The sequence below is a fragment of the Gobio gobio genome, assembly GCF_949357685.1.
Source record: "Gobio gobio genome assembly, chromosome: 16".
NCBI lineage: Eukaryota > Metazoa > Chordata > Actinopteri > Cypriniformes > Gobionidae > Gobio > Gobio gobio.
The window spans coordinates 1,648,923-1,671,770 of NC_137109.1; the positions used below are offsets into that span (position 1 = coordinate 1,648,923).

General features: G+C 48.7%; 2 protein-coding genes across 3 annotated transcripts in view; both read right to left on the reverse strand.

Moving 5' to 3' along the window:
• Positions 1-22,848, reverse strand: part of LOC307139813 (NACHT, LRR and PYD domains-containing protein 12-like) — a 133,156-nt gene that overhangs the window by 75,512 nt on the left and 34,796 nt on the right. Inside the window, exon 8 of one of the 2 annotated variants that reach the window (XM_079838920.1) lies at positions 16,839-17,012. The exons of the other annotated variant lie outside the window; for it this stretch is intronic. Within the exon in view, the coding sequence (XP_079695046.1) occupies positions 16,839-17,012 (174 nt within the window). The remainder of the gene's footprint in view (positions 1-16,838; positions 17,013-22,848) is intronic. 2 annotated transcript variants of the gene reach the window in all.
• Positions 1-22,848, reverse strand: part of LOC307139811 (uncharacterized protein) — a 283,388-nt gene that overhangs the window by 74,616 nt on the left and 185,924 nt on the right. The window lies entirely within an intron of this gene.

Consider the following 22,848-nt stretch of genomic DNA (forward strand, 5'->3'; position numbering starts at 1 on the left):
ATTTAAAGAATATGCTTTTATTCAGATGTATAGGGAAATGGATGCGTTAATAGATCCGAGCTTAAAACTGCACATTTTGTTTTCACAGACTAACCTCGCCTCATAACGAAGCCGTGACCTCTTATCTGCTTGGAGCGATTTCCACGAGTCCAGATTTAACCACTGATCATGACGACATTGTGTGTAAGTATAACTTCTAATGTTTTTCTCATTCCTTGTTTAATTTTACCGTGACTGTTTTTATTAATACCAGTCTCATGTAATTGTTTTCCAGCTGCCTGTAAGACGTATTATGAATCGATAAACCAGAGCTTCAGATACAAACAACCTGAACTTGCATCGTAGGCGGAAACTGCGAAGAGTTTAGCTCGGAGTCGATCAAGAAGAAAAAGGGTAAGATTTATTATATTAGATCCGTTTTTTGACAATGTGAGTATTTTTCAGGTTGCTTATTGTCTTTATGGATTGTATTACAGTTGCTGGAAGCGAGACGAAGTGTGCTGGCTGAGGATGAGATGGACATTTGGAAGTCCGCGACCATTGAACTCATGTCTGATGAGGAAGACGGCATTGTTGACGGGGTGTCTGGATGGATTGTGCGATCACCGCCCTCTCGCAACCTGGAGCTCTCCGAACTCTGTGCCACTTTGCAATCCAGATTAGAGGCGATACCGAAATACAGGGCAACTCACCATATACGCCTGTGTTTCCCGAATGTGTTGGGCACTTCTTTTTGATGTTTTTGGAGGGCAACATAAGAGACATTACTGCTGCACTGTACATAGTTGTGTGTTTAACAATAAAGCTATTTCTTTGAATAAACAGCTGTGTGTTTATAAATGAAGCTCTTTCTTTGAATAAACGGCACGGTCCGGGCAAATTTTCCCATATATTCCTTGATGGTATGAATAGTGTAGTTCATAGCACAATAACATTAATATAAAACATAAATTATTACAACATAAATTATATATTTATTATTATTATTATTGGGGTTTACATTTATAATGAGCCAGGGTGACCAATAATGATTGGTTTGCAGTGATCTGCCAACCAATCACGAGGGATTTTTCTTGTTTAAAAGTAGTGGCTTCAGCCAATACTGAGTGAGTAAATTCAAGTCAGGCCGTTGACTCTCTGGTTTCGCTGCTATTCATATGCTAATTAGAGACGTCGCACCTCCGCGCGGTCTCTCAGCGGGGGGCTCTCCACCTACGTCATGGTTCGTTTACGACAATTTGTGGCACAGACGAACGCGACGTTCGCTGCCTCTAAATTGTCGAAAACTGCCGAAAATTAGGGAGATTTCTGGGAGTCTACAGGCGTTTACAGGGTCGAAAATCCCACTTTTCATGCAGTGTATGCTCTAACATCGAACCTGGTCTTTCCTAACACTGAAAGACGGAACCAAAATCTAGCGCTGCAACAATCGCTAATTGGGAAAAAAAAGAAATCTTACAGTGGGGACACACTGGGGGGCCAATCAGTTTTCAGGGGGGGCAAGTGCCCCCATGGCCCCTTCCCTGTATACGCCCCTGCCTGTAGGCATAATAGGCCAAATATAAGATAAGATGGCCAAATATAAATATTTTAATTTTTTTATGTTTTTCATTTTAAGATATATTGTGCTTTGTTTGTATAATGTCTGCTGGAATGCTAAAAATGTTCAGTGTTAAATACATATTTTTAAATTGTAGTTTTGTATTTTTTTTTTTGTAATTTAGTTTAAAAGCAAGACAAAATAGTAAAAAAGCTCATTTATGCAATTATGACAAAATTATAAAATCGCGTTCGGTATTCGGCTTCGGCCAAGAATTTTCATTTTGTGTGTCCCTACTTAATATGGAGTAAAACAAAAAGGCAGAGAACTTTAATAATGGCCACACAATAAAAGTCCACACAAAGGTCCCATTGAAAAGCTGTGGAAGGACCTGAAATGTCCAGTTCATGCTGGAAAACCTACAAACTGCCCTGAGCTGAAGCAGCTTTGCAAGGAGGAGTGGGAAAAACTGGCCATAATTCCTCCACAGTAAAACACTCACACAACTACAGGAAGTGTTTAGTCCAGACCATCTACAAGATTAGTGATAACTACCAGATCTCGCCCTCCTTTCTGTGTCAGGTTCACCAGCTCTAACAGATTGATCTGAATTCTGACTCTAAACTAGTGCCGCAACTAGAGCTGTGCGATTCATCGAAATCATAAGACACTGTTTCTCTGTAATACTGCATCCACTCAGACTGAAGACAGAAAGAGAAAATGACTCAGATCCATGTTAAGGTCATGTGTGAGTTAAAGGACAACTCCGGTGAAAAATGAACCTAGGGGTAATTAACACATGGTTACCAAGTAGATCGTTCTCTGGGATGCGTTTTCATGAAAATCTAATGTAAAGAGTTTTATCTCTAAAAACAGATTAGCTTATGTGGCCAAGTGGTATAAATAGGCCAAGTTTCTGTTTGGTATTAAAACTGTCGTGGCCCCTTTAAGAGATTTCATTCCTCTTCTCGCGTTACTGAACTGCGAGTTTTGAATGCGTGCAAACACAGTCAGAGAAGCCATTTTCGCTGCGTGTGAGAGCTCTATTGCAGTGCTCGCAGTGATTTAATTTACCGTGTGAGGACATCTTGGAGGGTAAATATTACTCAAATGCCTTTTAATATGCACAAATGTTCTTCTGAAACGATGTCTGAAATAGCATTTGAGGTGTATGTTTTCTGGTAGATGTGTTTGGACTGTGCATGTGACGAGTGAACCTCGTGGTGATTGATGAAGGATTGGGTATGTCAATTTCACAAATTGTTATTAAGTGTTTCAATACAGTGTTTATTTTATCATCTGTTACAGAGGTGGAAAACTGTTTTGTGATATATTCTGACATATTTCTCTGATGGTTAATATGTGAGACTGAAGAAATGTGGCTGTACTAATGTGCTTTCTTTTTTATTTGTACCTCAGCCACTGCCGTATTTCAGTTTGTTTTAACGTCTAAGTATTTTATTTTATTTTATTTTATTCAATTAGCTCCGGTGGACTCCGGTGTGTTTTTCTTGTTATTATATTGCTTTGAGTATTACTGTACACTGGGTTACGCGTTTATCTGAATTATAACCGATTTGGTTGGAAGTGACAGTAATAATTTTCCAAAAAAAGACATTTTTCAAATTGTGATTTTTCTGAATGGTGAATAAGAGTTTTTTTCTCCTTTTTGTATGGTCTGATTTGTGAAATCTTCCACCATCCAAAGTTTGTTTTCTGTAAGCTTGCTTATTGAATTGTTGCTCCTTTCGACCGCTGTCATTTAAGAACAGTAGTCAGATTAAACAAACCCCAATTTTTCAAAAGCAATTTCGCGTGTCTTTTCCTTTTTCCCCGGTTACATTTTGGTACCAGGAGTGGAGTATCTGACAGTTGGGAGCTTATAGGCGTTTAGTGCGTTTTTTTTCTTTTTTCTGAAATACGGTGGTGGTGGGTACGTGAGCGACAGGGACCAAGGAGTGGAGGCGGTCAACCGTGCTGTGAGTGTCCAGTGTGACGAGGTCGGCTGAGGGTTCGTAGCCAAGGGACTGGATCGCTGGAAAAGGAGGGGACATCGCCATCCGTGGATGAAGCTCAAGAGCGTGCTGTCGACTTGAAGACTGTTTTGTGTGTCCGGCAAGAAGAGGAAGCAGAGTTGTAAAGACATTCTTGCTCACATATCCTTTGAACAGAAAAACAAAACAAGGAACATTAAAACAGACTTTGTACTGCTGAAAAGACATTTGAATTTAATCCAACATGTCACAGTCTGATGGCGAGGATCCAGTACAGGGTGCAACTGGCGGACTGGGTTTAAACCTTGACATGGGTGATGTGCAGGGACAAATCCAAGAGCTCAGCAGAAAGCATGCTGAAGCAATGGCAGCTATTGCCAACCTAAGTAGAGAGCCAACTAGGTCTTACATATATGTGCCAAGGGAACGCCACATTCAGCCTTACAGTGCCGATTTTTGCAAAGATGGTAGAAATGTGGATGAATTCATTGAAGAAGTAGAAAGGGTATTGCTTGTAAGAAACCAGACTCCCGAAGACCAAACTGACTATGTTATCTCCCTATTGAAAGGGGCCGCTTTGGAAGAGGTTAGGTTACGGGGGGGGGATCATCCTCAGCGAGTAGAAGACATATTTTCCTACCTTAGGGAGGCCTTTAGGGAAAAGCGTAGTCTTGCCCAACTATTGCAGACTTTTTATACCCGCAAACAGTTGGAAGGTGAAGATCTTCGTGCATACTCTCATGCCTTATCGCAAATATTGAACTCTGTCTTGAAGCAGTCGCCACATGCTGTTGCTAATGAGAATGTCACTTTACGCGACCAGTTCATTGAGGGAGTAAGAGATGCTGCGCTCCGAAGAGAACTTCGTAAGTTAGTGAGGGACAAGCCACAGTCCAACTTGATTGAAGTAAGAGATGAAGCTTTGATGTGGTGTCTTGAAGATCCCAAACTGCGTGCTAGTAAAGTAGCCCTTAATCGTAATGTAAGCTCTGAAGCTACAGAAGCCCAGTGTGCAGCTATGGTGATGCCTGCAACAAGCTCTGTTACACTTGATGAAGTTCTAAAAGTAGTGGCGGAACAAGGCAAAGCTATAGGAGAGTTGACTCAAGCTGTTCAGAAATTGACTTTACACTGCACTAACCCTGAACCCGTGAACCGTACTAAATCTAAGACACAGCCAAAGTTTACGGATGATGGCCAGCCGATCTGCTTTAAGTGTAATGGGGTGGGGCACATAGCCAGGAACTGTGTGAAAAGAAACAAACCGACAGTCAATGAGGGTGCATCATCGGCCATGCCACTGGGAAATGCACACCCTCGGTTGCTGTGAGCCAGGCGATGCGAGGGCAATCTGTTGGCTCGACTCCCAAGGATTCAGATCGTGGTCGATTACTCCAGCATGCTGTGGGAAGATGTCCTGTAGTTGACTTGAAAATCGGGGGAGTGAGTGTTTCGTGTTTACTTGACACAGGGAGCCAAGTCAGTACAATTTCAGAACATTTCTTTAAAGAGCACTTGGCAGGTGAAGTAGATGATATGCTTTCCACATCCGGTTGGCTCAAAATCACTGCCGCCAACGGCTTAGACATCCCGTATCTTGGCTATCTTGAACTAACCAGTTGAAACCATGAGTATAACCCTGCCAGAGTGTGGTTTTCTTGTAGTCCGGGATGTGCAAAGCTCTTCAGCCGTACCAGCTCTCATTGGCATGAATATAATAGGCAGATGCAGACAGTTAGTTCATGCTGAGTTCGATACCACCTTAGGAGGGGAGTTGCAGTCTGACTGGAGAGAGGTTTTCCAGCAAATGCAAAGTGCCAGTCAATGTGAGAGACGGTTTGTTCCATGGGTAGCTGGGAAAGAGACTGTGCATATACCTGCTTCATCAGTGGCAACCCTAATGGTCAGGGGGATAAAGAATTCATCACCTGAGGGTTCAAAACTGTTGTTGGAGCCTGGAAATTCACCTTTACCTGAGGGCTTGATCGTGGTACCTTCCACGGTGTCCACTGTAAAACCATTGTTTCCGGTGCAAGTGGTGAATCTCTCCACAGAGGATATATGGTTGCAGCCCCGCACCAGGCTGGGGACTCTCTGTCCTGTTGAATCCTTAAATCCAACTGAAGGATGTGAAGTGAAGTTCCACAGAATCTCAGCTGGGGTTGAAGAGATAACAGTAAACACAGAAGAGAGACAGGTATTGGCGAATACCTTAACCGATTTTCTCAACAAGCTACAGTTAGGTGGTACCGCTGAGCAACAGACTGAGCTTAAAGCTTTGCTATTGAGGTATGTGGATGTGTTTGCGCTGGACGATGAAGAACTAGGATATTCTGACAAAGTGCAGCATGAGATCCATCTGAAAGATGATGTTCCGATTTTTCAGCCCTATCGGCGCATTCCACCAAATCAGTATGGTGAGGCTAGGGAACACATCACCAAGCTTCTTAAGAAGGGGGTTATCAAACCGAGCAATGGTGCTTATGCGTCACCCATAGTACTTGTAAGGAAGACAGATGGTAGTCTTAGATTATGTGTCGACTACAGACAATTGAACTCCAAGACAAAACGAGATGCCTTTCCTTTGCCCCGCATTGACGAGAGTTTTGATGCATTACAAGGTGCAAAGTTCTTCTCCACCATTGACTTGGCTAGCGGGTATCATCAGGTGGCTGTGCGTGAACAAGATCAACCGAAGACAGCATTCACTACCCCGTTTGGTATATTTGAGTACTCTCGTATGCCTTTTGGGGTTTGTAATGGGCCATCTACGTTTCAGCGTCTAATGCAATCTACAATGGGAGATTTGATCTTTCAGATCATGCTAGTTTATCTGGATGATATCCTTATATATTCATCTACCTTCCAGGAACACCTCCAGAGACTAGATGTTGTTTTTAGGAGATTGAAGGAATCAGGGCTCAAGGTTAAGCTTGAAAAATGCCATTTTCTCCAGGAAGAAGTAAAATTCTTGGGCCATCAAATATCTGCTCACGGCATTGGTACTGACCCGGGAAAAATCGAGGCTGTGATAAAATGGAAAACGCCTGGTACAGTAAAGGAGTTAAGATCGTTTCTAGGCTTCTGTAGTTATTACAGAAAGTTTATTGAAGGTTTTTCCAGAATCGCTGGCCCTCTTCATGACCTGGTAAACTTGTGCCTAAAACAGCACAGAATTGTGAGAGAGCCTGAGTTTTGTTCACTGTGGTCAACGGAGTGTCAGGCAGCCTTCGAGCTATTGAAGGAGAAGCTCACATCTGCTCCCATATTAGGCTATGCAGACTTTTCTCTTCCGTTTATAGTGGAGACGGACGCTAGTAATGAAGGACTAGGTGCAGTCCTTTTCCAGCAACAAGATGACCGTAAGAGAGTGATCGCCTATGCTAGTAGAAGGCTACGCAATGCAGAAAAGAATGACCGGAACTATAGTAGTATGAAGCTTGAACTACTAGCTCTCAAATGGGCTGTTTCCGAGAAATTCCGGGGGTATCTGTTAGGCTCAAAATGTGTAGTCATCACTGATAACAACCCATTATGCCATCTGAAGACCGTGAAACTGGGTGCTATTGAGCAAAGATGGGTGGCCCAATTAGCAGTTTTCGATTTTGAAGTCAAGTACCGACCCGGACGGCATAATGCTGCTGCTGACGCTCTCTCTAGGCAGCCATTAGCAGGGGAGCCTGTTAATCCTAAGGACATGGAATACGATGATTGTGTTGCCATTTGTAATGTCATCAATAAGGGTACACCCTTAGACGTGGAATTGTTGACAGCTGGTGATCAGTGCTGTAAAGTGAATCGGATCCGTGCTTTGGAGTGTGGAGCCAGATTGGAAGGAACTGATACTCCGGGAGGTACATTTACTCTTACAGGCTATACCAAAGCTCAGTTAAAGGATTTCCAGCTAAAGGATGTGATTCTCTGCTCCTTCAGGGAGTTTTGGGATCAGAAGCGGAAGCCGAATGGTCAGGAGCGGCAAAGCCTACCTAAGCCTTTATTGTTGCTGTTAAAGCAGTGGAAATATATTAGAGAGTCTGATGGGTTGCTCTATCGTGTCGTGGATGATCTTTGCCTTGGTGAATGCCAGCAACTGCTCCTGCCAGCCTGTTTAAAGGATCAAGTCCTGGAAAGTGTCCATAATAAGATGGGACACCAGGGTATTGAACGTACCCTCAACCTGTTAAGGCAGAGATGTTTCTGGATTGGCATGTATGAAGATGTTGAGAGGTGGGTCAAAAAGTGTCAACGGTGTATATTAACCAAGATGCCACAGCCCAGGATCCGTCCCCCTATGAAGCCTTTCTTAGCTTCAAGGCCTTTGGAAGTGGTGGCAGTGGATTACACAGTGCTCGAACCTGCCTCAGATGGTCGCGAGAATGTGTTGATTGTAACCGATGTGTTTACCAAATTTACACAGGCATTCCCCACCAGAGACCAGCGAGCTGATACTACAGCTAAGATTTTACTCAAAGAGTGGTTCATGAAGTATGGAGTACCAGAGAGGTTACATTCCGATCAGGGAAGGAACTTCGAAAGCGAGGTGATAGCGGAGTTGTGTCGATTGTATGGAGTGAAGAAAACACGCACGACTCCTTACCGTCCACAAGGTAATGCTCAGTGTGAGCGATTTAACAGGACGCTCCATGAGTTGTTAAGAACGCTACCTCCTGAGAAGAAAAGGCGATGGCCAGAACACCTTCCAGAATTAACCTATGCATACAATGCAACACCACACGCAACAACTGGCTACTCACCCTATTTCTTGCTGTTTGGCGTAGAACCACGTCTTCCTGTCGATGCTCTTCTTGGTCAGGAACAAGCTGTAGATAGGAGGCAGGATTGGTTAGTAATTCACCAGAAACGACTCCGTGAAGCTCACGAAAAAGCGAGAGAGTACGCAGAGCACAAGGCTGCTGAGAGACTCGCTCCGTTAAACGACAAGGTCTACTGTCCTACCGTTGGTGTTGGTCAGACAGTATATTTGCGTCACCGACCAGCTGGCAGAAACAAGATACAGGATGCTTGGGCTCCTACTGTGTTTCGAGTCGTAGAGGTTCAGGGCACCACATATGCAGTTGAGCCTCTGGAGGGTGGTCCCCGTAAAAGAGTCCACAGAGTCGACTTACGCCCTTGTGAGAATCCTGTTGTGGAGCCAATGGTAACAGAAAATAGTTTGCCATCATCTACGACTACGATTGAGCAGATGGAATTTGGAAATAGTGACCCAGAGTGTGTGTTTTTAGAAGAGGTTGCATTACCTCAGCTCGAAGAGACAAGGAATGTGAATTTTGGAGTCTCTGGGTCAACTGAGGAAGCTTTAGATGTTGGGCCTATTTCCGTTCTGGATTTTGTGGAACAGCCAGTGGAGTCTGAGCCGTCAGTGGAGCATGAACATGACCCTGTCCTTACCGTCAACAACAAACCTGTGCCCAGGACCCAGAAGAACCAGTCGAGCAAATGCTGGCATGCATTCGAACCCATTCAATGAGCCAAGATCGGCCTGTAATGCTGTCTCACTCAGTCCTGAAGTCTTTTCGCAGGTTTTGACAAGTCTTGGTAGTGTGTTCTTCAGAGAGGCTGTGAAAGAAGTTAAGAATATGTATTAATGTCATCGAGGACAATGACTTCTTAGCAGGGGAGAGTGTGGCCAAGTGGTATAAATAGGCCAAGTTTCTGTTTGGTATTAAAACTGTCGTGGCCCCTTTAAGAGATTTCATTCCTCTTCTCGCGTTACTGAACTGCGAGTTTTGAATGCGTGCAAACACAGTCAGAGAAGCCATTTTCGCTGCGTGTGAGAGCTCTATTGCAGTGCTCGCAGTGATTTAATTTACCGTGTGAGGACATCTTGGAGGGTAAATATTACTCAAATGCCTTTTAATATGCACAAATGTTCTTCTGAAACGATGTCTGAAATAGCATTTGAGGTGTATGTTTTCTGGTAGATGTGTTTGGACTGTGCATGTGACGAGTGAACCTCGTGGTGATTGATGAAGGATTGGGTATGTCAATTTCACAAATTGTTATTAAGTGTTTCAATACAGTGTTTATTTTATCATCTGTTACAGAGGTGGAAAACTGTTTTGTGATATATTCTGACATATTTCTCTGATGGTTAAAATGTGAGACTGAAGAAATGTGGCTGTACTAATGTGCTTTCTTTTTTATTTGTACCTCAGCCACTGCCGTATTTCAGTTTGTTTTAACGTCTAAGTATTTTATTTTATTTTATTCAATTAGCTCCGGTGGACTCCGGTGTGTTTTTCTTGTTATTATATTGCTTTGAGTATTACTGTACACTGGGTTACGCGTTTATCTGAATTATAACCGATTTGGTTGGAAGTGACAGTAATAATTTTCCAAAAAAAGACATTTTTCAAATTGTGATTTTTCTGAATGGTGAATAAGAGTTTTTTTCTCCTTTTTGTATGGTCTGATTTGTGAAATCTTCCACCATCCAAAGTTTGTTTTCTGTAAGCTTGCTTATTGAATTGTTGCTCCTTTCGACCGCTGTCATTTAAGAACAGTAGTCAGATTAAACAAACCCCAATTTTTCAAAAGCAATTTTGCGTGTCTTTTAGTTTTTCCCCGGTTACACTTATAACGCTAGTATATGGGGCATATAATAAGTAAAATTAAATCACTAGTTAATACCACTAACAAGGCTCAAAATAGCCTCACACTAACACGGTAGCATAATGAGGGTCCCTACATGCAAACCGAAGCATTGAGAACTTTGTAAGTGTACAAACAGTTTAATAAGAAGATACTTTATAAAGACAGTATATTACGCGTCTACAGACAAGAGCCATCTTGGAAAACAGTCTCGACAAGTTGAGCCACGAACGCTGTGCTAAGTGATGAACTGTGACTTGGAATCTCCTATCGACCAGCTCACTTAGCACAGCGTTCGTGGCTCGATTCGTCGAGACTGTTTTCCAGGGTCAGGATGCGGTCAGGAGCGCTGTCTTCATAGACAAGAACTCAAAGGGAGGCCTCTGCAGAGCATCTAAGACTACTGAGAGGTCCCAAGAGGGTACGAGGGGAGAGCGAGGAGGATTTAGTCTCCTGGCTCCCCTCAGGAACCTGATGACCACGTCGTGCTGACTTACCTTTTTGTCCTCCAAGAGGTCGTGGTGGGCAGATATTGTGGCCACATAAACTTTAAGGGTGGAGGGAGACAGCCTCCAACCCTTCTTGGAGGAACGAAAGCACGTACCCGATTGGGCATTTCCAGGGGTCTTCTTGGCGGGAAGAACACCAGGTGACGAAGAGGTTCCACTTCAACGCATAGGCATGCCGAGTGGACTCTGCCCTAGCGGAAGTGAGACTGCCTATAGGGAGGAGATCCAGCACCTGGCCACATGGTGCACTGAAAAGAACCTGCTCCTCAACACCACCAAAACGAAGGAGCTCATCGTGGACTTCAGGAAGGAGTCAAGAGGCACACACGACACCATCCACATCAATGGAATGGCTGTTGAACTTGTCTCCAGTTTCAAGTTCCTGGGGATCCACATCTCGGCGGACATGTCGTGGACGACCAACACCTCCAGCCTGGTCAAGAAGGCTCACCAGCGCCTCTTCTTCCTGAGGACACTGAGGAAGAATCAGCTCTCCTCGGCTATCCTGGTGAACTACTACCGCTGCGCAATAGAAAGCATCCTGACCAATATGGTATGGGAGCTGCTCTGTTGCTGAGCGCAAGGCACTGCAGCGGGTGGTGAAAATTGCCCAGCGCATCACAGGGACTCCACTACCTGCCATCGAGCACATCCAGAGGAAACGCTGTCTGCATCGAGCTCGCAGCATCCTCAAGGACTCCTCTCACCCAGCCCACAGACTGTTTTCTCTCCTGCCATTCGGCAGGCGTTTCAGGATCCTCCGGACCAGGACCAGCAGAATAAAGAACTGTTTTTTAACCAGAGCTGTCTCTTTACTGAACTCAAACCCACTTCCCTCATATACTGCTAACTCTCCTACCTCACATCTGCCTTCACTTTGTTATTTGCACTACTGACTGTTTATTACAGTACCAACTGTTTACTTATGCATTTTGCACTACCATACCTTAACTGGATTATGCTCATTTGCACTGCCGACTGTTATTTACAGTACCTACTGTTTACATTTGCATTTTGCACCGTACTTTTAACCCTTTAGGCGCCAGAGGTTTTTTCCTAAAACGTTAGATTTTGACATCTTAATTTCAAAAGGCTATATCTTAAAAGTGATAAAAGATAGAGACTTTCTGTGAATTAGAGAAATATTAAGGATGACCCAAAGTTTACATTTGGATTACATTTTCCCATCTAATTTGCATATTATGACGTCATATGGTGGTGGTCACCTTGGATTATGGAATTTTCATGAAAAGTCACATATTTAAATGATAAAATGCAGCACTTCTTTCCCCCCAAAATGTCCCTCACCTTCTGTATGCTATATTGCACAATACTGAATGCTCAGGTAAATTGTAAATAGTAAACAAACTGTGCAAATCGTTACTAATAAATGGTAGAAACAAACCGAATGCATGTAACGGTTGGCCTTTTGCTGTAGAGACTTTCCATTTATACAGTAGGCACTCTGATTCCATGTATGGGGCACATGTATATTATTCATATGACACACAAACACAAGTAGACAAGACCTGTTTAGTTCAAAAGATCACTCGCCACGGCAAGGCAAAGATCATGAGTGAGATGACGAGAGACAGACTCGCGCGCCCGCCGAGTGTGCACAGTTCGGACTACTGTCATTGTCATTGCGACGCTCCAGCCTGCCTCCACGTTGCCCCTAACTGTATTTGCAATACACGATTCGTGGTTCAGCTGCGCGAGACAAACGCTGCCAGTGTGAATGCACAACGCGCGGCTCCCACTCTCCATACATACGCACCACTCCTGCCCTGCCAACGCACCTGCCTGCGCGTGCGGTGTGAAGCCGGTGTAACACGCCTTCTAACTTCGCGATGAACACTCCGACCCTGGGAAACACCAATGTGTTCCCACCACTGACATTGGGCAAAGGACCATCTACATTGGGCAAAGGATTCACCGTTTGTGCTTGGTGTAGGGCTATACTTTCACTTTCAGAATCACGTAATCTTCTGAAGTCAGATATTCCCCTTCAGAATCAGGGTCCGCGAATAGAAGACCCAACACTTCATTGCGGGTAAGCTTTATTGATGCCATTAGAAAAAAATAATAATCTAATTCTAATGCAAATACTCGCTGACGTTGACAGTATTGCTCTGATAAAATGGCTCACTTGCACACTAGCTCCGGTTTTGTTCGCACTGATTCAGTGCGCTCTTGCTCGAAGATTTTGTATAGAAGCATGACGTTTTTTTGAGTCAGGGATGAAGTATGACATGTCTGCCATCTAGAGGAGGGGAGGTCGAACAAAATATGACACCCTATTTGACAAAATCGGCTGTTTTATTCAGTGACGCATCTTGTCAAGTAAACTCGACCGTGGCGCCTAGAGGGTTAACTGTAATATGCAACCACTTTCCACTGCACTTTTACACTTTTTCGGATAGCTCTGTCGATAATTTATTGCAATACCTTAATCCAATGCTATATTCCTCATCTTTGCCTAACATCATTGTATACCTCTATTTGTAAAATTCTGTTTATAGTAATAGCCATCTGTATATTATATTCATAGTACATTTTCACCTGTAAAATCAGTTTATAGTAATAGCCATCTGTATATTTATTCACTGTACATATTCACCTGTAAAATCAGTTCTGTTTATAGTAATAACCATTTCTCTATTTATATATATTTATATATATTCAGTACATATCCATGTCCTGCACTTATGCAACCGTTGTATATCCTGCACTTGCTGCTATTGCACTTCTGGTTAGACCTAAACTGCATTTCGTTGCCTTGTACTTGTACTTGTGTAATGACAATAAAGTTGAATCTAATCTAATCTAATCTAAGTGATGGTAGACACCAACGGAGGTGGTAGGGTACTCAAACCTGCCGCGTCCCATCCAGGAGCCACATGTGGAGGTTCCAGAGTTCGAGACGTCTCTGAGTGAGAAGGTCTTTCCTCAGAGGGATAGGCCAGGGAGGGGCTGTTGCAAGGAGTAAAAGTTCAGAGAACCAGGTCTGGCCGTGCCAATAAGGGGCGACCAACATGACCTGCTCCTTGTCCTCCCTGATCTTGCACAGGACTCGAGGACTGCGAGAAGGCTCACTGGGGGGAACGCATATTAGCTGTGGGCCAGTGCATCCGTGCCGAGCGTGCCCTCGGTCCAGGGAATAGAACAGGCGGCAGTGGGAAGAGTCGTGGGAGGCAAACAGATCTACCTGTGCGTCGCCGAACTGTTCCCAAATCAGCTGGACCATCTGGGGATGGAGTCTCCATTCTCCCGGAAGTGGCTGAGACTGTGAGAGCTTGTCAACTGCACAGTTCAGGTCTCCCGGGATATGGACAGCACGAAGGGACCTCAGGTGCTTCTGACTCCATAGAATGAGATGGCGGGCGAGTTGAGACATACGGCGGGAGCATCGACCGCCCTGGTGGTTTATGTATGCTACTGTGGACATGTCGTCTGACCGGACTAGTACATGTTGACCCTTCAGCAACGCTCGGAAGCGGTGCAGGGCGAACCGTACTGCCAGCAACTCGAGTCAATTGACATGCAGAAGGCGCTGGGGTCCTGTCCAGGAGCCCGCGGCAGCATGTCCATTGCACATGGCACCCCAACCCGTGGCGGAGGCATCTGTTGACACAACAAGATGCCTGGAAACTCGTTCTAAGGGCACACCAGCCCGTAGAAAACTGAGGTTCGACCACGGGGTGAGCGTCTGAAGACAGGCCCGAGTTACTTGGACCCGGAGCGTGCCAGACCGCCATGCCCATCTCGGGACTCGATCGAGAAGCCAATGCTGAAGCGGTCTCATATGTAGCAATCCGAGCGGCGTCACCGCGGCTGCAGATGCCATATGCCCCAGGAGCCTCTGAAACAGTTTCAGTGGAACCGCACTCTTGCTCTCGATTTGACGGAGGCAAGTCAGCAGAGACTGCGTGCGCTTGCTCGTAAGCTGCGCGCACATGGCGACTGAGTTGATATCCATACAAAGAAAAGAGATCCTCTGCACGTGGGGGCAAAGTTTGCTCTTCTCCCAGTTGACCCGAAGGCCGAGACGGGCTAAGTGCTGGAGCACTAGGTCTCTGTGTTCGCAAACCTGTGCTCGAGAGTGACTCATTTTGAGCCAGTCGTCGAGGTAGTTCAGGATGCGAACCCCGTGCTGCCTGAGTGGCGCAAGGGCTGCCTCGACAATCTTCATAAAGACGCGAGGGGACAGAGCTAGCCCGAATGGGAGGACCCGTACTGATATGCCCGCCCCTCGAAAGCAAACTGTAGAAACGGTCTGTGTCAAGGTAGGATGGAGACATGGAAGTAGGCGTCCTTCAGGTCGATCGCTGCAAACCAATTGGCTGGACGAACGCATTTGAAAAGGCGTTTCGCTGTCAACATCCTGAACGGAAGCCTGTGAAGGTATCGGTTCAGGACGCGCAGGTCCAGGATTGGCCGTAACCCACCGGTTTTCTTGGGTACAATGAAGTAGGGGCTGCAGAACCCGGACTTCATCTCGGCTGGACGGACAGGCTCGATCGCACCCTTCGCCAGTAGGGTGGCAATCTCCGCACGCATGACAGGGGCATTGGCCCCGACCGTAGTGCAGCGGACTCCCCGGAATCAACTGAATCATTCGGACCACAGACGTACCCAGGGTGGGGCAGCGAGGCAGCGTTACCGGCCCAGACGTGGGAGGCGGAGCGTCCCGGTGTGGAGGCACTGTTAACAGCTGCGTCCTGACAGAGGAGACCAGGGAAGAACGCACGTTCCACTAGGGTCTGCTCTGAGAGGAGGCTGGCGACAGAGAGGGACGAGAACGCTGTCACCAATCTCTGGGGGCTCAGGGATGGGAATGTTAATTCTTTCCCTAACCACATTAGGGTGCTGCTGACCCGGGGGCCAGCAGCTGAACAAAAGATTCTCCCCCGGCCCTCCACCAGGGGAAGGAGTGACCCTGCTGCCATCTCCCTGAAAGAATTTCCCATCCCTGAGCCATCCGCATTAGGAGCGCCGCTTGGCCTGGCATTTAGCGGGGCACGGGGCGGCTGAAGGCTGCTGCTGGGGCCGGGCGGGAGGGGCGGGAGCCTTAGGAAGGCGCCCTCGGCGGCGAGCAGGCTGAGGCGACTGTGCCGGCAGCTGGGTGGAGGCAGCAGCTGGCCGCCGGGGCAGTATATGTTTGATAGCCTCAGTCTGCTTCTGGGCGGTTGAAAACTGTTGGGCGAAGCTTTCAACTGTGCCGCCGAAGAGGCCAGCCTGGGATATGGAGGAAACGCGTTCGCTCGCTGTCCCACATATCAGCCAGGTTTAGCCACAGGTGTCGCTCCTGGACCACAGCTGTGGACATCACCTGACCCAGGAAGCGTGCGGTCACCTTCGTTGCCCGGAGTGCGAGGTCGGTGGCGGCACGCAGCTCGTCCATGAGCCCTGGATCAGCTCCACCCTCGTGCATGTCCCTGAGCAACCGGGCCTGGTAGACCTGAAGGATGGCCATGGCATGCAACGAGGCGGCAGCCTGCCCCGCAGCTCTGTATGATTTCGCCACCAAGGTTGATGTGAATCGACAGGCTTTGGAGGGGTGCTTAGGATCACCATGCCAGGTCGAAGCTCTCTGAGGACACAGTTGCATCGCAACAGAACGTTCGACTGGGGGGACCCCAGTGTACCCGTTGGCCGCGGCCCCATCGAGAGTGGAGAAGGTGGAGGAGGCCGCCGAATGGTCACGGGAAGACAACGGGGACTTCCAGGACCGCGCAACCTCCTCATGCAGCTCAGGAAATAAAGGTATTGGAGGCGGGGACTGACGCGTGTCAGCGCGCGGCGCCCCCAAGAACCAATCATCCAGCCGTGAGCGCTCAGGACAGGGCGGAGGGTTCCACTCTATCCCCAGACTCGCGGCTGCCCGAGACAGCATGGCTGTCAGCTCCGGGTCCGATTCGGGCAATGCTGACGCGCCCGAAGACAGCAGCACAGCCGAGTCATCATCCTCGGAGGACTCGAGCCCACCTTGTGATGCGGCGACCAACATCGCATCATCCAAGTGTCGACCGCAGCACCGCGATGGTCATGTTCCCGCATTGGCACTGCCATTGGGCAGAAAGTGCAGAGCTATAAATGATGTGACTTGAGTCCAGTTGCCTTAAAATAAACTAAACAGTGAACTGTATTCACACTGTAACTGTTCAGTATAATGATACTAACTGTAGTTTCTCCAGCTGTAATTGTGGGATCATCAGTAGATCACTGAGGTTTCTCACTCCAATGTCTCCTAGATTATTCTCGCTCAGGTCCAGCTCTCTCAGGTGTGATGGGTTTGATTTCAGAGCTGAAGTCACAGCAGAACAACCTTCATCTGTCAAATCACAGCCTCTTAACCTACATTAGCAGAGAGAGAGAGAGAGAGAGAGAGAGAGAATTTTGGAATAAGGCTGTAACTTTGGACTAAGGGCCCTATCTTGCACCCAGCGCAATTGACTTTGTACACCGACGCATGTGTCATTCCTATTTTGCACCCGCGCAAAGCGCGCTTTTCCCTCCACAGAAGCACGTCGCTAAACTAGTGAATGAACTTGCGCTACCTGGGCGGTTCAGCGCAAAAAAGGAGGCGTGTTCCGGCGCAAACAATCCCTGGTGCTATTTTGCTGTTCCATTAAACAATTGCGCCACTGACCAGAAAAAACTGCTCGGGTTATGTATATAACCCTTGTTCCCTGAGAAGGGGAACGAGCACTGCATCGGGACGACGCTTTGGGGATACTCCCTTAGCATCAGCGAATCTGAAACCAGAATGCCAACTAGGCCAATCCGATTGGCGTGCGTGATGACGTCATCGTGACGGCATACCCGGAAGTATAAAAGGGGGGCTGGAACGTAATGGCGGTAGTAATTGCTCTGAAGCATGCGCTCCAGGCGCGCCAAGGTGTGGCGTCGGGATGCAGTGCTCGTTCCCCTTCTCAGGGAACAAGGGTTATATACATAACCCGAGCAGTTCCCTTTCGAGGGAACTCGCACTGCAGCGGGACGACGCTTTGGGGAACGAGTACCCACTAGGCCACACCGAAGGGTAGCGCCTGCCCTAGTGTGAAGCCGGAAACCGGGCACAGCTAGGACTGGAGCACCCTAGCACCAGGCGTCGTAGGGAGATCCAGGCTATAAAACCTGATAAAAGTGTGTGGGGTAGCCCACCCGGCCGCCTCGCAGATATCCTGCAAGGGGACCCCAGAAAGAAGGGCCACCGAAGAGGCCATGCCTCTGGTGGAATGAGCCCTCACAGCCACAGGTGAAGGCAAACTGCGCACCTGATAGGCCATGGTAATCGCCTGGACAATCCAATTACTGATTGTCTGAGTAGACGCAGGCAATCCCTTCTTAGGTGAGCCAAAACACACCAACAGTTGTTGTGATCTCCTCCACTGTGCAGACTTCGCCAAATAAACTCTGAGCGCCCTAACCGGGCAGAGTAGGTGAAGTCTCCCCTCTTCCGCCGTCACATGAGGCGGAGGATGAAATGCCTGCAGGACCAATGACCTGACCACCCTTGATGGCACCTTAGGCACGTAGCCCGGCCTAGGGTGTAAGATGGCCTTTACTCCTCCCGGGGCAAACTCCAGGCAGGTCGGCGTTACCGCCAAGGCCTGGAGATCTCCCACTCTCCTGAGAGAGGTAATGGCAAGGAGAAAAGCCACCTTAAGGGTCAGATCCTTTGGTCCAGCCGACTCCAATGGTTCGAAGGGGGCCTCAGCCAATCCTTCGAGAACCACTGCCAGGTCCCAGGTTGGAACTCTGGTCCGAGCCGCAGGCCTCATCCTCCGAGCCCCACGGAGGAATTGTACAACCAGCTGGTGCCTACCCAGAGGCCCATCACCCAGAGGAGTGTGGAAAGCCGCAATGGCAGCCACGTACACCTTGAGTGTGGACGGGGTAAGCCCTGCAGAAAAACGATCTTGGAGGAACTCCAGCACTGAAGCCACTGGGCAGTTAACTGGGTCCACCTCACGTTCTCTGCACCAAGTGGAAAATACATTCCACTTGAGGCTGTACAGTCTCCTCGTAGACGGAGCCCTGGAGCTGAGTAAGGTCTCTATCACCTCCGCCGATAGGCCAGCCTCTATGTATCTGGTCCCCTCAGGGGCCAGACCCATAGGTTCCAAATCTCCGGGCGGGGGTAAAATATCGTACCCGCCGCCTGAGATAGGAGATCCCTCCTCAGAGGAATCTCCCACGGCTGACCTGCTAGCAGAGCTATGATATCCGAGAACCAAACTCGAGTCGGCCAACGGGGTGCTACCAGAAGTAGACTGACCCCCTGTCGACGGACCCTTTCCAGGACTCCCGGGAGCAGAGCAATCGGGGGAAATGCGTACAGACGCAGCCTCGGCCACGTCTGCACCATGGCATCCAGCCCCAGCGGAGCTGGATGCGTGAGGGAAAACCACAGTGGACAGTGAGACGTCTCTCGAGACGCAAACAGATCCACTTCCACTGGGCCGAACCTCTTGCATATGGCCTCCACCACCTCTGGGTGGAGTCGCCACTCCCCGGGCCTCAGCCCCTGCCTCGACAGGATGTCTGCTCCCTGATTTTGGACCCCCGGGACATACATTGCCCTGATGGACAACAGTTTCCCTTGGGTCCACAGGAGGACTCGGCTGTGCTATCCTGTACAGAAAGCGCGACCTCAGTCCCCCCTGGCGGTTGATGTACGCTACGACAGACGTATTGTCTGTCCGTACCAGGACATGCTGGCCGCGGAGGTGCGGGAGAAAGCTCCTGAGAGCTTTGTAGACCGCCATCATCTCCAGGCAATTTATGTGCCAGGAGGAATGACGGCCCTCCCATGGGCCCCTCGCAAAGCGGCCGTCCATGACCGCGCCCCAGCCAGTGAGGGAGGCGTCTGTTGAAACGGATTTCCGGCAACAAGACGCTCCCAACACTGGCCCTTGGGACAGAAACCAAGGTTTCTTCCATATGGCTAGGGAACGAGAGCAATTGCGCGTTACCCTGATCATACGGAAAGGATTCCCTCTGGGGGAAAACCCCTCGGTTTTCAACCACCACTGGATGGGTCTCATGTACAGCAGGCCAAAAGGTATTACGTTGGACGCTGCTGCCATGTGACCCAGCACTCTCTGAAAGTGCCTCACAGTGATGTTGTGGCCTAGCCTTATTCCTGAGACCATCGCCTGTATGGTCTCGACTCGCGCGGGAGACAATCGTGCCCGCATCGTTGTCGAGTCCCACACGACCCCGAGGAACGTAGTCCTCCGGGACGGCGTCAACACGCTCTTTTTCGTGTTGAGTCTCAGCCCCAAGCATTTCATGTGGTTCAGAATGACATCTCGATGCCGAACCGCCACCTCGTACGACTGGGCCAGTATGAGCCAGTCGTCGATATAATTCAGCACACGGATGCCCTGAAGTCTCATTGGAGCCAGAGCTGCATCCATGCACTTCGTGAACGTGCGTGGGGAGAGGGCTAGGCCAAAGGGAAGCACTCGATATTGGTACGCTTCGCCCCCGAAAGCGAACCTCAGGTACTTCCTGTGACATGAGAGGATGGAGACATGGAAATATGCGTCCTTTAGATCTATCGTGACGAACCAGTCCTTGGACTGGATCTGACTCACGATCATGGGAATAGTGAGCATTTTGAACCTGAAGCTCCTCAGAGACAGATTCAAAACCCTCAGATCTATAATCGGACGCAACCCTCCATCCTTTTTGGGAACTATAAAGTACCGGCTGTAGAACCCGGACTCCCTTTCCAACGGAGGAACACGCTCTATGGCTTCCTTCGCTAGAAGAGTTTTTACTTCTAGTTCCATTACCCGAACCTGCTCGGGTCTCACTACTGTCCAGTATAACCCCCTGAATTGTGGAGGAGGAAAACCGAACTGCAGTTTGTACCCCTTTTCTACAGTACGCAGGACCCACGTAGAAATATTCGGAAGGCATTTCCATGCGCCGAAATAATCTACTAAGGGAACCAGCCTCTCGAGGCTGGCGTCGGGTGTTACACGGTTCCCGTTCCCAACCTCCTGAAGCGGCTGACCGGCAGGAAGTAGTTGGGAACGGTTCTCCGTGTGCGGACGCGCGAGCTGACCAGCCGCAGGTCTTTCCAGAGGCGGCTGGTGCAGCATGCGTTCGCGGGAAATCGATGTGGCCCGAAGCGTCATAGACGGCGGGATTACCACATCGATTTCCCCAGAGCGCCGCGGAGGAAACAACCTCGGTTGTTTCTCCGCGGGGGGGACCGCTCTTAGAAGCCCTGCCGCGGCTAGGACTTCTTCCCAGCAGCCTTCCGCGCCTGAAGGACGTTCCGAAGATCGCCTTTAGGAGCTGAAGGCTGCTGCTGAGAGCGCCGCCTCTGTTGCTCCCGGGGGAGGGGCTCTAGAAGCAACGCTCTCCTTTTGCACCTTTCGGTGCGAGGAGCTGGATGACGGCTGAGGCTGCCCGCTAGGGCCAGCCTTCCCAGGTTTAGAGCGGCGAGGGAGATACTGGTGGAAGGCTGCTGACTGTTTCTTCGCCTCCTGGTGTCTGGAAACGACGGTGTTAACCGCGTCTCCAAACAGTCCAGAAGGCGAGATCGGGGAGTCCAGGAGAAAAGCTCTATCCTTCTCCTTTATCCCCGACAGATTCAGCCAGAGATGTCTCTCCACGGTCACCATGGAAGCCATGGAGCGGCCGATAGCGCGGGCCGTCTCCTTGGTGACGCGGAGAGACAAATCTGCAGCCTTCCTCAGTTCCAGAATGTCCTCCGGAGAGGGACCATCTCCCTCGTCCAACTCTTTAAGGAGGTCGGCCTGGTATGCCTGCAGAATTGATAGAGTGTGCAGGGAACCACCAGCCCGACCAGCCGCCATATATGCTTTGCCCACCAAAGATGAGGTATCCCGACAGGGTTTGGTGGGCAAAACCGGAGCCTTGAGGGACGATGCAGAATCGGGTGAAAGATAGCTCGCGAGAGCCTCCTCCACCCGAGGCATCGCCCCATAGCCCGCCTCGCGTGCCCCCAGAACATTGGAATAATCCAACACTGGAGGATTGGACACACGCGAGGAATAGGGCCGTTTCCATGATCTACACACCTCAGGCCCCGGCGAGGTGTTTGAACCCGGTGTGAGAGGAACCGGTCATCCAGCCTGCTGGGTGGCTGGATTTCCGGAGCCTCTTGTGGCCAACTTATATTTAATTTGGCCACTGCCCGGGTCAACACCTCCACCAGCTCCTCTTGGGCGGGTGGATGAAGTGATGAAACAATTCCTGCTTCATCCCCCGCCTCGGTGCCTATCTCTTCCGGCTCCTCGGAACCAGAGAGAACAAGCACCGGACCTCCCACCCCGGGGGAAGAAGCCGCAGAGCGGGCTTCCACACGGGGAGGAAGATCCTCGGAACTGTCAGAGGAGGATCGGGAAAGTGCCGCAGCAGTCCCGAAACCCTCTGACAAATCCCGCTGTGAGCCCCATGATCTGCGACGCCGAGCCGCCTCAGCGACTGCGGGTCCAGAACCACGGGGCTCACGAGGCTGGCCGGCCTCATCAAACGCAGCCAGCCGAGAGCGAAGCACCCTGAGCGTCAATTTCTCGCAGTGCTCACAAGCGGCTCCCTCGAGAGCCTTCACGTTATGGTTTATTCACGTTACGCCCAAACCACACCTATGAATAATGAAGCTACTTCAGACCAACCCATTTTAGATTTGCGCCGGGCGCAAGAGCCATTTATCCCGCCGGGAAAATAGCAACAGCGCCGAGACCCGCCCACAAAGTTACTTGCGCTTCGCGTTTTGACACTTGCGTTTCAGATCGTTAAAATAGGGCCCTAAGGCTGTAAACAAAAATTTAAAAAAGTGAAGCACTGTGAATACTTTCAGGATGCACTGTATATTACATGCTTACAGCAGTGTGTCTGTGTATCTATTAGCAGTAATAGCAAAGTAGTAGAACTAGTCTGCCAAGACCAAATACCAAAATTACACTGCCAAAATCAAAAACATGCTAAAACCTATTCCGAGAGTTGTCATGATTGAAATATTTTTAAAAGTAAAAAACATCTAAAAATATCTTCTGTTGTATCACAACTAGAGGTTGACCGATAGTGGATTTTACCGTTACCGATAACTAGGTTGGACCGCACTTGCCGATAACCGATTAATCGACCGATAGTTTTTAAAATGGATACTGGATAAAAAAACATAAGTAAAACAGTGCTGAAC